The sequence below is a fragment of the Atractosteus spatula genome (assembly GCF_055471065.1).
Source record: "Atractosteus spatula isolate fAtrSpa1 chromosome 10 unlocalized genomic scaffold, fAtrSpa1.hap1 SUPER_10_unloc_1, whole genome shotgun sequence".
Lineage (NCBI taxonomy): Eukaryota > Metazoa > Chordata > Actinopteri > Semionotiformes > Lepisosteidae > Atractosteus > Atractosteus spatula.
In genome coordinates, this window is record NW_028296612.1 from 3,348,379 (window position 1) to 3,366,137 (window position 17,759).

General features: G+C 48.3%; 1 protein-coding gene across 1 annotated transcript; it reads left to right on the plus strand.

Annotated features, from left to right (window-relative positions):
• The first annotated feature begins 258 nt into the window (after nt 1-258).
• LOC148813460 (class I histocompatibility antigen, F10 alpha chain-like) lies at nt 259-15,344 on the plus strand. The gene is made up of 7 exons (XM_088908248.1): nt 259-426; nt 2,476-2,745; nt 11,176-11,442; nt 12,447-12,737; nt 13,855-13,968; nt 14,333-14,380; nt 14,485-15,344. Exons 1-7 carry the CDS (start codon nt 369-371, stop codon nt 14,526-14,528), a joined length of 1,092 nt encoding a protein of 363 aa, XP_088764374.1. The 5' UTR covers nt 259-368; the 3' UTR covers nt 14,529-15,344.
• Nucleotides 15,345-17,759: the final 2,415 nt, after the last annotated feature.

The window sequence follows — 17,759 nt, forward strand, 5'->3', positions numbered from 1 at the left end:
CACGCTCTCTAAGTCTCTGAAGGAAGAAAGAACGTATAACAGGAGATCCAGGAGGGGAGAATGCTTTTAGCAGTTATTCTTGGGGGGCGGGGGGGGCCGAGATGAAGCATCTACAGACGGACCCGCAGCCGTGTAGAAAACTAACCCAGACCCAGCTCCGTCTGCCCGGTGACAGGTGACAGGTGCCCTGCTTTTGTTTTCATTGCAGTGCGATTCTGTTTACAAACTACAGTATCTGCAAAACAAGGTTTTATTTCCCAGAAACCGCACACAGGTGTGTAGGCACAACCAGAAAACCGAGCCTGGTAGCTGGTCCTCTCGTGACTTTAGGTGTCTGGCTGCGCCTTTATTTCGCCCAAGAAAACAGCATGAAGCCGTTTCTTGCTTTCCTGGGGTTGCTTTGTCTGAGCGGCTTCGCTCGGGCTGGTAAGTTTGTTTTCGGTTTTTTTTTTTAATTTATTATTTATTTATATCTTCTTTTTGTTTGTTTGCGCGTCTCTCAGCTCGCTCCGCTTAAAACTTTACAAATGCGTTGGGACGTCTGGGTCAATTGTCAGCCGCTCTTCAGATATTCAGATAGCAGCTCGTTCTTACCCCCGTCCTCCTGTGTCGGTTTCGGAAACGACCGACAGGTGATACAGTTGAACGATTTCGCCACACAACAGCTCCGTCAAGATAGGATGTTTTTGTCCCCTGAGGGACATTTTGTTTATCGACGCACAGCACTCCTGTACGTTTCAATAGAAGGCGAACAACAACAACAACAACAAAACAGAAGTAGAGAAAAGAAAAAACATTGCAGATTATTCTACTACAAAAAATAAAAAAATAAGAAAATCACTGCGCGTCGCTCTGTGTCGAGTGTGCCTGCGACACACTGCATAAACTGGCGACTCCCTAGGTGTTAGCTAGATACCAAAACAGGGACGAGCCTGCTGCTCTCAAAGACACAGATGAACGCACTGGAGACACTGGGCTGGGTGCTGGGTGTCCGTTTGTCCTGACACGCTGTACATTTCGAGCGTGAAAAGTTCTTGCGCCGGTTTTCGAGTGCTGTATGACAGCACAAGCAGGCTTTTTCGTCTGCAGTGCTGCGAGAAACCTTGGAGCCCCTTCGTGTTTGACGTTGTTAAGAGCTGCTGGATTGTTAGTCAGTGCTCGTTAGAAAACAAGGCGAAAACATTCTGAAAGATTGAAATATGTTTTGTGTGTGAGTGTGTCTGTGGGTGTGACTTCCGGTTAAGTGGCGCATTGTTGAACTGAATTGAAACCAGTTCACCTTTATTGCCCATGATATGACCATAATACAACACAACAACAGTACAGTACAAGACAACATTCAGCAACATCGCTCGGGCAGACCTCTCTTAACAAGATTAAAAACAGACAGTTAGCTGGTATAGAGTCCGAAACACCAACAGCAACAGTACGGACTCTTCCTGTACATAAACTTTTCATCGTTCAGCAATTCAAAACTTTTACATCCAAATAAAGTCAGTGCTCTCTTAGTCTTTAGACGACGGATCTGGTACCTCCTTCCAGAGGGTAGGAGAGTACTGTATACTCTCCTACCCTCTGGAGGGAGGGTTCGTCACCTGAAGAAGGCTACACAGCCGAAACGTTGTTTTTTCTCTTCTCTTTTCAGCACAGGAATAAACCCATTACTTGTTCCTTTGAGGATCGTATATATCTGCTTTGATCTAACTCAGTTTGTTCTTAGCCCAACACATACCAACGGACACACCCCAGACTTTATCACTGAAAATCATTGTTTCTCATTTGTCTTCCCTTGAGCTAAACCTGTCTGACCACCTACAGTAGCTATTCTCTTCCATCTGGAATGACCTGTTTCTAACACTTCCTCCTGTGTGTGTGTGTGTGTGTGTGTGTCCTGTGATGGACTGGTGTCCTGTCCAGGGTGTGTGAGTGTGTGTGTGTGTCCTGTGATGGACTGGTGTCCTGTCCAGGGTGTGTGTTTGTGTATGTATGTGTGTGTGAGTGTGTGTCCTGTGATGGACTGGTGTCCTGTCCGGGGTGTGTGTGTGTGTGTGTGTGTGTGTGTGTGTCCTGTGATGGACTGGTGTCCTGTCCAGGGTGTGTGAGTGTGTGTGTGTCCTGTGAGTTTCCTCCCACAGTCCAGAGACAGGCTGGTGGGTTAATTGGCTTCTGGGTGAACTTGCTCTCGTGTGTGTGTGTGTGTGTGTGTGTGTGTGTGTGTGTGTGTGTGTGTGTGTGTGTCCTGTGATGGACTGGTGTCCTGTCCAGGGTGTGTGAGTGTGTGTGTGTCCTGTGATGGACTGGTGTCCTGTCCAGGGTGAGCCCTGTCTTGTGCCTGTTGCTTGCTGGGACAGACTCCAGCTCCCCCAGTCTGTGACCCTGGACTGGAGAGAGAGCTGTGATGGAATCAGCTCAGCTCAGCCAGCGGGCGAGCCCATCCGCACATCAGCACTCACCCCCGTGTCCCTCCCTGCTCAGCCGCCCCAGCAGCCCACTCGCTGTGGTACGTCAACACGCTGATCATCGGAGAGACGCAGTTCCCGGAACTGGTGACAGTGGAGATGCTGGACGGCGTCCAGCTGCGATGCTACGACAGCGACAGCAAGCGGCCGATGCTCCGCTGGCCCTGGTCCTCGGAGTCTCCCTGGCTCTTGAACCTGAACCAGGCCGTAAGCGTGGCGGAGGACAACCACTACTGCATGAAGAAGAAGCTGGAGGGCGCGATGCAGCAGTACAACCACACTGGAGGTGAGCACATTGACAGAGTGATCCGCCAGCCAGGAGGGGGCGCTGTGCGCATTATACTATAGAGCTATACTATGTAGATCTGCTATATTGCTTTTAACTCAATACAGTATATTGTATACTAGGAAGTATAGTTGAGTATAGTATACATGGTGTATACTATAAAGGTCTAGTCTTTACATGTACTATAGCATAGAAATATACTATGAGGTATACACTATATATCCTAATCAGTATGTTATATATAAACCATAGAGCTGTACATTTAGTATAATAAAGTCTCTCTATAGTACACTATATAGCTGTACTTAATACATCTAGAATATTGTTTTTAACTCCATACAGTATATTAAATAATGTACACTATACTCTTCACGTGTGTATACTGTAAAGTACTTACATACAGTACACTGTCCTGTTCAGTATGCTATATGTGTAGCTATACTCTATACTACAACAGAACAAGTACAGGTTTATTCCTGTGCTGAAAAGAGACAATGTTTCTGTATTCTGGAAGGAGGGTTCGTCACCCGAAGAAGGCCCCACAGCCGAAAAGTTGTCTCTTTCCCTCTCATTCCAGCGCAGGAATAAACCTATACTTGTTCCTCTGACGCAGCTGCCTACTGGAAACACTGTGTAGCGGCGAGGCTTAATAATAAGGCAGAATTAAGTGTTTCTGAGCTTCCCAAATGAGGCCCCATTTCTCTGTTCATCTCTGTGGTGCAGCCACAGAGAAACTATTCATGCAAGATGATTTAAGGTTTCCTAGGACAGCTCCCAAAGGGGGATGCACTTAGCTAAGTCTGGCTATCATGATCAATGGTCATCCACTGGCGCCTATCAGTCTAGGGAGTGCCGGATGGACATCTGGACTGCATTCCTAAGTGTCAGGACTAAGTGACTCATATCTCACCTTGATCAACCAATCAGGGACTGGTAGGGCTGAGTAACCCACGTGGGACTCTGATGCCCATTGAACTTTCAGCCAATCAACGAGCTGAAGTTCCTCCAGGTAAAAACAGGCAACACAGGCCTGGAGATTCAGATTCGGGAGATTCAGTAAGATTCTGGAGAGGATTCTGTGGACTGTTCTAAAGGGAATTCAAAGGAGAATTCCAGGGCAGGACGGCCCAGGAGCAGAAGGCTCCCAAGGGCAGGACATTCTCGCAGCGCGCCTCCTGACCATCCCGAGACTCAGCCCGGACAACCACGGAACGGCCAGTGTGTCCGAGTGCCAGAACTTTCCTTTGTTCTAAGAGTCTAGAGTGGAGGTTGCCAGAGAGTAACCAGCAGCAGGCCTCGTGGACAGGTCAGAACTGTGGACAGCTGAATCACTATTCAGAACTAGTCTTCATCAGGAACGAACCGGTCCTCTTCCTGACTTGCTGGGACCCACAGTCATCTTTTCTCCTGTGCACAAACTTTGCTAGTTAAAGCCAACACTAACTAGCCGGTCAGTGAGCATCAGCAGCGCACCGTCGCAAGCCGCACAGCACAGCCTGGCACGGAGCCAGAGAGCGCGGATTGGACAGCAACAAGCCTGCAGCTGATTGTTTGTGCCTGCAGGAGATCTGAATCCCCAGAAATTGGATGAGTATTCAACTTCAATGCATTACAGCTCGAGAATTCAATTGTTATCCCAACCAGTTGATATCAATTTAATTCCTAAGAGTTATGTACTTGTTTTGAGTATCTAATGTAGAAGTTGTAACCAAGTTCACTTTACGAAACGGTCTTAATGAATGATATACTGAACGTATGTCCTCTTGATGTGTAACACTTCGTAACTGATTGAATATATATCTTTTGTATTCTGATAACCCTCTCGATAAGATCTGTTAGGTTTAAGGCATACTCTATGTATTAATAAATGTATCCTCGTGTATTAGTACCTGTGTGTGTGCGTTGTTTGAGTTATATCGCATGGTTGGATTCTAAAGCCATCAAAAGAATCAACTTTGTGATTTACTGCTACAATTGAAAATTGTCTCAGTAAATGCCCAAACCCTACAGAACTGGTGCCTTCAGAGAGCCACTATGATTACATATTTGGCGTCCCTGAACGGCTATGAAACACTACATTTATTTGGCGTCCCTGGCACGGGCGTGGCAAGACTGAAATGAATCAACCAAGCGGAATAATTCATATAAAACGCCGCGGGTTTCATACACGACAATACAGTGTGCTGAAAGCCGAAAGAAAAAAGTTCCCCTTGCTCTTTAAGCAGTGCTTGATTGTTTTGTGATCTTTTGCAATCTACCGGGTTGATTGCATACTTGATCTTGTGGTTTTCTGTGGTAAAACTGTGATTTCGTACTTAAAAGTAATACTCTTTAAGTTTAACGATGGTTGCTAAAAGGTCTGAATTCGAGTCGCTATTAAGCACTCTCTCTAGCAGCGACAAGTCTGACCACGATCTCTTCCATATCCCCGTTAGCGGAGAAGCTAGGAGAATAAATCTCCATTCTCTGAGAGAGCTAGCGAAGGACATAGAGAGATTTGACCCCGCAGTGTCAGAGAATAATATCGAGAGTTATATTCAGGACCTCAGGTATACCCTGCAGTACCTGCCAAACGCCACAGAACAGGAGAAAGTGTTTCTGGTCAGGAAAACTACCAGCAGAGCTGTACATGAGTGGATGGCTAGGCAGATGAAAGAAGTCTGTAATGACTTTGAGCAGCTATGTCAAGCACTTATCGAAGAATACAGTGCGTTTATTGACCCGACTGCCGCGATAGCCGCCGCCCTTAACATTAAGCACGAGAGAGCAGAGTCCCCTCGCGAATATTACGAGAGACTTAGACGAACTTATTTTGCAGGGCGAAATTATGAGGGTTGCGAAGAGAACACACATTTCAAGGGTTTATTCATTGCGAATCTCCACCCGTCAGTCAGAAAGATGATCTTAATGCATACAGATGCACAGACCATGAAAATGACTGATATTAAGAGATTCGCGCAGAAAGCCTGGGAGTATGATGTCCAAAGTCGCTCTGAGCAAAAAGCTGCTAAAGCGACTGTGTTCGCCGTCAGAGCCAGCAGGGTTAATTCCCCCCTGCTCGAAGGAGCACAGGCTCCTGAGCTGGCTAAGCCCCGTTCCAAAGCACTCACACAGGACCGCACCCAGCGTCCTAAGTGCCATGAGAACACCGGGGAAGGGAAAGGGCTAGAAAAGGCTGAACAAAAGGATTCAGTAGCCGCCCGCCTGGCCAGGCTTGAACAAGCTTTATTAGGACAGGGACAACCGCTCCCCAAGGCTGCCGGAAGCGTGAATGAGCTGATACTCTCCACTGGAGGAGGCGGAGACCCGCCCCCTCTCCCTCCCTCAGTCTATCTGATTGAGCGGAAGGGTTCCTGCCTGGATGAGGTCAGCCACTCCCAAGCGAGTGCTGACTCCACCCCTGAAGTCACAGAGCAGGCAGTAAAACACAGAGGAAAAGCAGGAAGCTTTTACCTCAAGGCTGCCATGGGAGATGTCTTACCCAGTGAGACACTGATTGACACTGAGGTTGAAAGGTGTTTGATGTCACACGGCAAGCTCAAACGGGTTGAAAAAGAAAAGGGCATGCGACTCAGAGTGGAACCTTTGGTGGATCACCAGAAAGGCAAAGTGTGGAAACAGGTCAAGGCTCCTAAGCCTTCTGTACAGAAGGAAAGGGGGGCCAAGAGGCAGACTGTGCTCACACAGTGCCCACCGAACACAGAAGCCTATGCGGAGATTCCTTCTGTTCCCTCTGGACAAGAAATAAAAATATTATCTTGTTTCCCAGATATACAGGGAAGTCGTGCCCTGGCCAAGGTCACAACAGCCTCCATGCCACAGGAGCGGTGCTCCAAGCAGCCGCCTGATCCACCAGGTAAAGCACACCCCTTTTACATCCCTAAAGAGGAGCAGATCTCCCCACCTGGCGATGAAAAGGAGCTTTCCCTGTGCACCCTGGCACCCAAGAGGGGTCAGGACCACCACCCTGCAGTGGTGGAAGGGATCCAGATGGCAGGAGAGCAGGTTGGTGATGTAGCCCTCGCCCTTAGCCCTGAGAGGTCCTCTATTAGTGAGGATCTGCTTGAGCAGCTGTCACAGGGCCACCGCCAGGTGCCCCTGGTGCAACATTCACAGGTTAGACAGGAGGTCCAGCTGGACGCTGAGACTACTGCGCTGTGGACACACCTGATCCCAGATGCCGATTCCCTCTGCTGTGACCCAGGGAACCTGCAGTCAGGTAACATTATTTCTCACAACTACCAGGTAGTGAGTGAGACTGACCTGATTGTTCCTGCCTCGACAGCAGGGTTGCCAACACACCCAGTCCCCCAGAAGGGACAGGGAATGAAAGCCGAGCCGGTTTTCTTACAGCCACCAGCTCAGTCTGTCAGTCTGAGTCTGACCAACAGTGGTTCAGCCAGACTGGAGCTGGATGGTCAAGTCACCCGCCTGCCAGTGCAGGACATCGCAAAGAGGGGTGTCAGAATCCCCGCCTGCACTGACATGGGCCTGGTGGGTGATAGTAAGTTCAAAGACAATGAACTAGCTATCCCAGTGCTGGGGCAGCTCCCTGAACCCCTAGCGAGGGAAGGGGGGAGCGAGCAGGTGTCCTACACCCACGCCCAGCGAACGATTGTAAACATGCCGATAGAGGGATTCCTCAATCAGGAAGTGTGCAGGGTGGACCTGAACAGTGAGAATGGGGTAACAATCTCAGATCACTCAGGTGCTCCAGATGACCACTCAGCCGAGGGTCAGGCATGCTCCACCGCTGCACCGCCCCCTGCAGGGTTCCTAGAGCACCGGCATGAACAAATCGAAAAAGCAGATGCCCTGGAAATGGAGGAGCAGCATCAGCAGCTGTGTCAGATCTCCCCAGATTTCCAGGATGTTGGTGCCCAAGATGCCACATGGCATACTGAGAAAGACACCATGTACACGCTGCGCCAGCTTAGAAAGGCAACAGTCACTCAGAAGGAGATGACTGGGATCAGCCACCCTAAAAGACTTTTGGGAGGACTGATTGCTGCCACCACTGTTGTGCATTTGCTCTTTTTGGTAGGTTTGTGTGCTACTGGCACTCTCACCCTGACTGCCCCAAGAAGGCAGGTGTCAGAGAGGCCAGAGGGTAGTGACAGACTGTATCGACAGCAGCAAAAGTTGGAAAGCTTAGGGAAAATCCTACAGGCAACCTCCTATGCAACAGGGTTAAACCTTATTCCCCAACCAGTAGACATGATTGTTGGTGTTATACAGTGGGTTTATGCTTGTGTGCAACAGGCCAGAATGTTGACACAAGACCTGTTAAGGGAGTTTAGTGCCACTGTAGCCAGTCTAGCCACGGCACAAATCCCAACCCACTTGATTCCACTCTTCTCAGTAGAGGAGTATGTGACATTAACCCCATCGCTCATAGCTCACCCAGAAGGCAATCCAAGATTGAATTCGGTTCCAAATCTTGAGATGGGTATGGCTACCAAAGCTATCCATTGGCTGTGTCTAAACGATTCACCAATGAAGGGTGTAAAGCTACTAATGAGCAGAGGAAGGTTAATGAACCCCATGAAGAGCAGGTGGGAAGTAAATGGCTGGTCAGCACACCACGTTTAACTGACACTGTGACTTGTGACAGGCATGATGCAGCTACCTAATAAAACAGTTCCTTTAAGTTCCTGAGGAGGCCATAGTACAGCATGGTAACTTAACACTGTACGGTCTAGAACCAGACAACATAAGACCAAACTTGAGGTCATGGATGCCTTCAGGTGCCACACTAAGGAATTGGATAGAAATCCAAGAAACAGTAAGCCCTGAAGAGGTACAGGTAGTTAGTTTGCTTTAATGGAACAAACCTCCAAACCACCCTAGCAGATACCCAACACAGGTGTTGTGGTTTATCGGGGGGCTGGGAACAGGAACTGGTGTTATTGTAACACTGCTGCCGGGTAGCTGGATCATGACTGACAGTGTACTCTGAATGATGTACTCTTACATCAAGATGTACTCCGGGTAGCATGAATGAGTCAAAGGTAGCATGCCAAAAGAAAGGAAGTGACTTCTCCCCAAATATCTACCACAGAGGTATCAGATATTGACAGTGAACTTCCTGATGTGTAATTCCTAGACTTAGATAATGTCTCCTACCGTTTTTATACATACTCCAGATGTTATTCATCCTGTTTGTATCCAATGCTGGTTCCGGTATGAATTCTCGAGGAGTAATGTAGACATTTAAGATTAATGTTCTAATGGCAAGGGACATCACTTAACTCTGTTTTGTTTTGAAGGCAACAACGCCTCAGGACCTCGTGACCTTCAAAAAGGGGGGATATGTAGCGGCGAGGCTTAATAATAAGGCAGAATTAAGTGTTTCTGAGCTTCCCAAATGAGGCCCCATTTCTCTGTTCATCTCTGTGGTGCAGCCACAGAGAAACTATTCATGCAAGATGATTTAAGGTTTCCTAGGACAGCTCCCAAAGGGGGATGCACTTAGCTAAGTCTGGCTATCATGATCAATGGTCATCCACTGGCGCCTATCAGTCTAGGGAGTGCCGGATGGACATCTGGACTGCATTCCTAAGTGTCAGGACTAAGTGACTCATATCTCACCTTGATCAACCAATCAGGGACTGGTAGGGCTGAGTAACCCACGTGGGACTCTGATGCCCATTGAACTTTCAGCCAATCAACGAGCTGAAGTTCCTCCAGGTAAAAACAGGCAACACAGGCCTGGAGATTCAGATTCGGGAGATTCAGTAAGATTCTGGAGAGGATTCTGTGGACTGTTCTAAAGGGAATTCAAAGGAGAATTCCAGGGCAGGACGGCCCAGGAGCAGAAGGCTCCCAAGGGCAGGACATTCTCGCAGCGCGCCTCCTGACCATCCCGAGACTCAGCCCGGACAACCACGGAACGGCCAGTGTGTCCGAGTGCCAGAACTTTCCTTTGTTCTAAGAGTCTAGAGTGGAGGTTGCCAGAGAGTAACCAGCAGCAGGCCTCGTGGACAGGTCAGAACTGTGGACAGCTGAATCACTATTCAGAACTAGTCTTCATCAGGAACGAACCGGTCCTCTTCCTGACTTGCTGGGACCCACAGTCATCTTTTCTCCTGTGCACAAACTTTGCTAGTTAAAGCCAACACTAACTAGCCGGTCAGTGAGCATCAGCAGCGCACCGTCGCAAGCCGCACAGCACAGCCTGGCACGGAGCCAGAGAGCGCGGATTGGACAGCAACAAGCCTGCAGCTGATTGTTTGTGCCTGCAGGAGATCTGAATCCCCAGAAATTGGATGAGTATTCAACTTCAATGCATTACAGCTCGAGAATTCAATTGTTATCCCAACCAGTTGATATCAATTTAATTCCTAAGAGTTATGTACTTGTTTTGAGTATCTAATGTAGAAGTTGTAACCAAGTTCACTTTACGAAACGGTCTTAATGAATGATATACTGAACGTATGTCCTCTTGATGTGTAACACTTCGTAACTGATTGAATATATATCTTTTGTATTCTGATAACCCTCTCGATAAGATCTGTTAGGTTTAAGGCATACTCTATGTATTAATAAATGTATCCTCGTGTATTAGTACCTGTGTGTGTGCGTTGTTTGAGTTATATCGCATGGTTGGATTCTAAAGCCATCAAAAGAATCAACTTTGTGATTTACTGCTACAATTGAAAATTGTCTCAGTAAATGCCCAAACCCTACAGAACTGGTGCCTTCAGAGAGCCACTATGATTACATATTTGGCGTCCCTGAACGGCTATGAAACACTACAACTGTATAATATGTACACCATAATATACAGTATATAGCTCAGGTATATTCTATACATATAGCATATAGTTTATCTTTATGTATAGTACACTATAAAGGTTTACTCTTTATGTGTACTGTAGCATAGACGATATACTATATGTTATATATCCTATTCAGTATGCTATATTGTATATATAGTATATATACACGCATATAGTATATAGTACAGTATATATATATGTGTATAATACAGTATATATATACACTATAGAGCTATACTGTATGTACTATGATATAGTCTGTCTGTAGTATACTATAGAGCTATAGAGCTATATTCTCATCATATACTGTACTATATAAAATATATACACACAGTATACAGCAATATAGTGCTTGCCAATATAGGCTCCAACTCCCCCACAGCTCAGTACTGGATAAAGCAATTGGAAAGTGGATGGATAATCCAGTATAGCTCTATGTGTAGGATAGTATGGACTAGATAGATAGATACTTTATTGATCCCCTGAGGGAAATTGCACTATAGTCCACATACAGTAATTAGTACAGTGTACAGAGCAAGGTGGACACAGTAGAGCTATACTGTAGAGCGTCTGTACTGATAGGTGGGGGTGTGGATCTGTGGCCTTAAGTGACCCCGATCTGACCTCCAACCTCCCTCTCTTCTCCCAGGGGTGCACACGTACCAGCGCCTGGCTGGCTGTGAGCTCCACGCCGATGGGACCAAGCACTTCCAGTCCCGGGACGCCTACGACGGGCGGGACATCCTGAGCTTCGACGTGGCTTCCAACGCGTGGACCGCCCTCACCCCGGAGGGGCTGTACGACAGGGTGCTCCTGGAGACCAACAAGCTGATGAACAAGAACCTGCTGCAGCCCCTCTGCATCAATTACCTGAAGGCACTCCTCCAGGAGGGCAGGAAGGACCTCATGAAGAGAAGTAGGGCATCCCGCCCAGCGCTTGCAACCCAGCACCAGTTATTATACACCACAGAGTACTGTAGAGCTGTACTGTACAGATACTGCAGTATATATACACCCCAGAGTACTGTAGAGCTGTACTGTACAGATACTGCAGTATATATACACCCCAGAGTACTGTAGAGCTGTACTGTACAGATACTGCAGTATATATACACCCCAGAGTACTGTAGAGCTATACCGTACACATACTGCAGTATATATACACCCCAGAGTACTGCAGAGCTGTACTGTACAGATACTGCAGTATATATACACCCCAGAGTACTGTAGAGCTATACCGTACACATACTGCAGTATATATACACCCCAGAGTACTGTAGAGCTGTACTGTACAGATACTGCAGTATATATACACCCCAGAGTACTGTAGAGCTATACCGTACACATACTGCAGTATATATACACCCCAGAGTACTGTAGAGCTATACCGTACAGATACTGCAGTATATATACACCCCAGAGTACTGTAGAGCTGTACTGTACAGATACTGCAGTATATATACACCCCAGAGTACTGTAGAGCTATACCGTACACATACTGCAGTATATATACACCCCAGAGTACTGTAGAGCTGTACTGTACAGATACTGCAGTATATCTACACCACAGAGTACTGTAGAGCTGTACTGTACAGATACTGCAGTATATACTGTATATTGTCAGAGTACAGCAGAATTATACTGTCCACATACCACAGTACTATAACGCAGTATGTGTACAGGCGGTCACCCCCAGTTTTGTGGTATAATCTGTTAAGGGCTTGACAGTAGTCAGACAATTGTGCATGAGTAAGAATAAACTGACCGTTTTCTGCAGAGCTCATTCTGGATCGAGTGTTGTAGCAGTATCTGTTCGGATCTGCCTTCGAGCAAACCAGGCTTGATTCCTCCTTACTGCCTTTCGAGAACTTAGAGTCTGAGGTCAGTAATCCCTGAATCTCTGCTCCTCTTCCTCCGCAGTCAAGCCCAGGGTCCGGGTCTTCCAGAAGACATCCGCCCTCTCTGGGGGGACGGAGGTGACCTGCCTGGCCAGCGGCTTCTACCCCCGGGCCCTGGAGCTGAGCCTGCTGAGAGACGGGCGTCCCGTCCCGGAGCAGGAGCTGACGGGGGGGGAGGTTCTGCCCAACGGAGACGGGACCTACCAGCTGAGGAAGAGCCTGGCGCTCAGCGAGGAAGAGCGCCGAGAGAGACACAGCTACACCTGCAGGGTCCAGCACAGCGGTCTGGACAACAGGATGGACATCAAGTGGGGTGAGAGAGAGACTTAGGACACATGCAACCTCAGTGAATCCCCTCCATTGCCTCTCTGCAGTGGAAGGACAGTGTTAACTTACTTCAATCATGAGAACATAGGACATCCAAGCACTTATAACAGGCCAGGTGAAAAAAGTACCCTTTTAATAATAATAAAGTACCCTTTTCATTCACTGAGTCTAACTTAAAATACCCTCTAGGTTCTTGCTTGCTGATTCTAATTAAGGTTTCAAAGGCCTCAGTGGAGGCCTTAGAGCACCTATCGGATGTCATGGACTGGGACCGAAGAGGTTAAGTTCCTTAAAAAGGTTAAAAAGTTAACTCCACTGGAAGGGATCTTGTTGTTCTTGTTGGGACTTCCTCCAGTCTGTTTGTCGCAATTGTAGCCAGGACTGTAGGTGGTACTGTACTGTCCCAGTGCGGATGAGGTGTCATTAATCCATTTATCCATCTTCAAAACCACTTTATCCAGTACGGGGTTGCGGGGAAGCCGGAGTCTATTCTGTTAAGCTATGGGCAAAAGTCAGGGTACACCCTGGGCAGGACACCAGTCCATCACAGGACACACACACACTCACACACCCTGGACAGGACACCAGTCCATCACAGATCACTCACACACCCTGGACAGGACACCAGTCCATCACTGGACACACACTCACACACCCTGGACAGGACACCAGTCCATCACAGGACACACACACACACTCACACACCCTGGACAGGACACCAGTCCATCACAGGACACACACAGACACACACACCCCTATGGGGCAGGGTAGTGGCTCTGTGGCTCAGGATCTGCGCCTGTGGCTGGAAGGGTTTGCTGGTTCAAATCCCATGGCCAGCAGAGGAATCCTACTCTGTTGGGCCCCTGAGCAAGGCCCTTCACCCCAACTGCTTAAGGGGTGCTGTACAATGTCTGACCCTGTGCTCTGACCCCCAGCTTCTCTCTCCCTGTCTGTGTGTCTCATGGAGAGCAAGCTGGGGTCTGCGAGAAGACACATTCCTAACGCAAGACATTGTACAGGGTTAATAAAGTGATGTTATTATTATTATTATCAACCTCTTTTCTCCACTGACTGGGAAGGGCTGTGTCTGCATTGGTTGACAGAACCAGAACCCGACCTGGACACTGGGCTCATCGCTGGGGTGGTGATCGGGGTCCTGGCTGTGGCTCTGGTGCTGCCCGTCGCCGCCTGTGTCCTCTGGAGGAAGAAAGGACGAGGTGAGAGAGATCGGGGGTGGGGTGGGGGGACCCACTTCACGTTGGATTCCTTATACTAGTCAGGAGTGGAGATCGCCCCCTACTGGTCTCCCGACACCACTCGCAGTAGAGAGCTGGTTTTCCCCAGTACTGAGATCCCACTGGGATCAGGCTGCAGGGTGCTGATACTTGAAGTACAGTCCCAGCAGGGCCCGGGTCGTTGGGAAATCTCCTGGTTTATTCCACCTGTGTCTCTGAGCTCCTAACCCCCCCCCCCCCCCCCCACCCCCGGGGTGACGCATGCCGGCAACCGAGGGCAGATAAAATCCGACAGCTCTCCACGCTGACCTCTCTCTCTCTCTCTCTCTGTGTTGTCACGCCGTAGGTGCCCAGATGCCTGCAGGCTCCGGTGTGAAATACGCCGCGGCCCAGGGTGAGTGTGTCCCCCACGCGCGCCGTTCCGCCGGTCTCCGGTCGCGGCACCGACACGGCCGCCCCGCTGACGCCCCCGTGTGGTTTGCTGTCTGTCCCTTTCAGGGAGCGAGCAGAGCGACGCCTCTTCCAGCGGCTCCGGCACCTAACCCGCGCCTTTCGTGCCCTTGCCGAGTTCGCCCCTGTGGTCGTTTTCTCTGAGTAGAGAGGAGGGCGGTGGAAGGAGACGGCGGGCGTCGAGAAAAACAAACCGGATCTCCGCGAAAGCTCCGTATTTCGTGTAGAAATGAGTTGTTGTTTTTTTTAAGGGTGAGGGGTTTTGTCTGATTTTAAGTGTCTCTGCGCACGTCTGCGGTCGGGACACTGCGTCGCTTTCGGTCAATTCATATCCTTGAAATGTGTAATCGTGTGTGCCGAGCTGCTTGGGAGCGGGTACTTACCGGATGACGTCCGATCGTCATCTTCAGCTTGGGTTGTCTGCGGGGGAATGGAATCGCAGATAAGACGGACAGTATTATGCCTGCAAGCCGTTCCTTCATGTGCGTGTTAACACCTCTGCACTAGACGTAAGGCAGCGTGCCCCTGGCCAGTCGTGGCAAAACAGGCAGAACCCAAATTGTGTGTTCTTGTTTCTACATGCTGTTGAGAGGAAATAGTAATTGTTTACGCTTCTATAGCGCTTTTCTGGACACTCCACCCCGAGCTCTTTACGGGCAATGGGGTCTCCCCTCCACCACCGGCTGTGTGTGGCCCCCACCTGGATGTTTGTGTTGTTAATTAACTGGATACATTTCTGGTGTCCGTTGGTTGTACCAAAGACTAAGCTCAACTACAGGAAAAAAAACAACATCTTTATTATAGGAACAAGTCTGCTTGAAGCGGGTGTTTTAACTCGTTCTGTGGGTGTGTGTAGTGTTGACTGCTGTGAGCAGAGATCCTTCAATAAACTGGGTATCAACCACTGAGTCTTGTGTTCCCCCTTTCCCAGTAGGAATTACAGTACGTTTCTCTATGGTAAAATGACCTCCTGTCCCAGCCTGAGGAACAGACAGTGAGCCTGTCTCTCAATAATAATAATACAGTGTGTGACCTCCTGTCCCAGCCTGAGGAACAGACAGTGAGCCTGTCTCTCAATAATAATAATACAGTGTGTGATCTCCTGTCCCAGCCTGAGGAACAGACAGTGAGCCCGTCTCTCGATAATAATAATACAGTGTGTGATCTCCTGTCCCAGCCTGAGGAACAGACAGTGAGCCTGTCTCTCAATAATAATAATACAGTGTGTGACCTCCTGTCCCAGCCTGAGGAACAGACAGTGAGCCTGTCTCTCAATAATAATAATACAGTGTGTGATCTCCTGTCCCAGCCTGAGGAACAGTGAGCCTGTCTCTCAATAATAATAATACAGTGTGTGATCTCCTGTCCCAGCCTGAGGAACAGACAGTGAGCCTGTCTCTCAATAATAATAATACAGTGTGTGACCTCCTGTCCCAGCCTGAGGAACAGACAGTGAGCCTGTCTCTCAGTAATAATAATACAGTGTGTGACCTCCTGTCCCAGCCTGAGGAACAGACAGTGAGCCTGTCTCTCAATAATAATAATAATACAGTGTGTGATCTCCTGTCCCAGCCTGAGGAACAGACAGTGAGCCTGTCTCTCGATAATAATAATACAGTGTGTGATCTCCTGTCCCAGCCTGAGGAACAGACAGTGAGCCTGTCTCTCAATAATAATAATACAGTGTGTGATCTCCTGTCCCAGCCTGAGGAACAGTGAGCCTGTCTCTCAATAATAATAATACAGTGTGAGATCTCCTGTTCCAGCCTGAGGAACAGACAGTGAGCCTGTCTCTCAATAATAATAATACAGCGTGTGATCTCCTGTCCCAGCCTGAGGAACAGACAGTGAGCCTGTCTCTCAATAATAATAATACAGTGTGTGATCTCCTGTCCCAGCCTGAGGAACAGACAGTGAGCCTGTCTCTCAATAATAATAATACAGTGTGTGATCTCCTGTCCCAGCCTGAGGAACAGTGAGCCTGTCTCTCAATAATAATAATACAGTGTGAGATCTCCTGTCCCAGCCTGAGGAACAGACAGTGAGCCTGTCTCTCAATAATAATAATACAGTGTGTGATCTCCTGTCCCAGCCTGAGGAACAGACAGTGAGCCTGTCTCTCAATAATAATAATACAGTGTGTGATCTCCTGTCCCAGCCTGAGGAACAGACAGTGAGCCTGTCTCTCAATAATAATAATACAGTGTGTGATCTCCTGTCCCAGCCTGAGGAACAGTGAGCCTGTCTCTCAATAATAATAATACAGTGTGAGATCTCCTGTCCCAGCCTGAGGAACAGACAGTGAGCCTGTCTCTCAATAATAATAATACAGTGTGTGACCTCCTGTCCCAGCCTGAGGAACAGACAGTGAGCCCGTCTCTCAATAATAATAATACAGTGTGTGATCTCCTGTCCCAGCCTGAGGAACAGACAGTGAGCCCGTCTCTCAATAATAATAATACAGTGTGTGATCTCCTGTCCCAGCCTGAGGAACAGACAGTGAGCCCGTCTCTCAATAATAATAATACAGTGTGTGATCTCCTGTCCCAGCCTGAGGAACAGACAGTGAGCCTGTCTCTCAATAATAATAATACAGTGTGTGACCTCCTGTCCCAGCCCGAGGAACAGACAGTGAGCCTGTCTCTCAATAATAATAATACAGTGTGTGATCTCCTGTCCCAGCCTGAGGAACAGACAGTGAGCCTGTCTCTCAATAATAATAATACAGTGTGTGATCTCCTGTCCCAGCCTGAGGAACAGACAGTGAGCCTGTCTCTCAGTAATAATAATACAGTGTGTGATCTCCTGTCCCAGCCTGAGGAACAGACAGTGAGCCTGTCTCTCAATAATAATAATACAGTGTGTGATCTCCTGTCCCAGCCTGAGGAACAGACAGTGAGCCTGTCTCTCGATAATAATAATACAGTGTGTGACCTCCTGTCCCAGCCTGAGGAACAGACAGTGAGCCTGTCTCTCAATAATAATAATACAGTGTGTGACCTCCTGTCCCAGCCTGAGGAACAGACAGTGAGCCTGTCTCTCAATAATAATAATACAGTGTGTGATCTCCTGTCCCAGCCTGAGGAACAGACAGTGAGCCTGTCTCTCAGTAATAATAATACAGTGTGTGACCTCCTGTCCCAGCCTGAGGAACAGACAGTGAGCCTGTCTCTCAATAATAATAATACAGTGTGTGATCTCCTGTCCCAGCCTGAGGAACAGACAGTGAGCCTGTCTCTCAATAATAATAATACAGTGTGTGATCTCCTGTCCCAGCCTGAGGAACAGACAGTGAGCCTGTCTCTCAATAATAAGAGGACAGG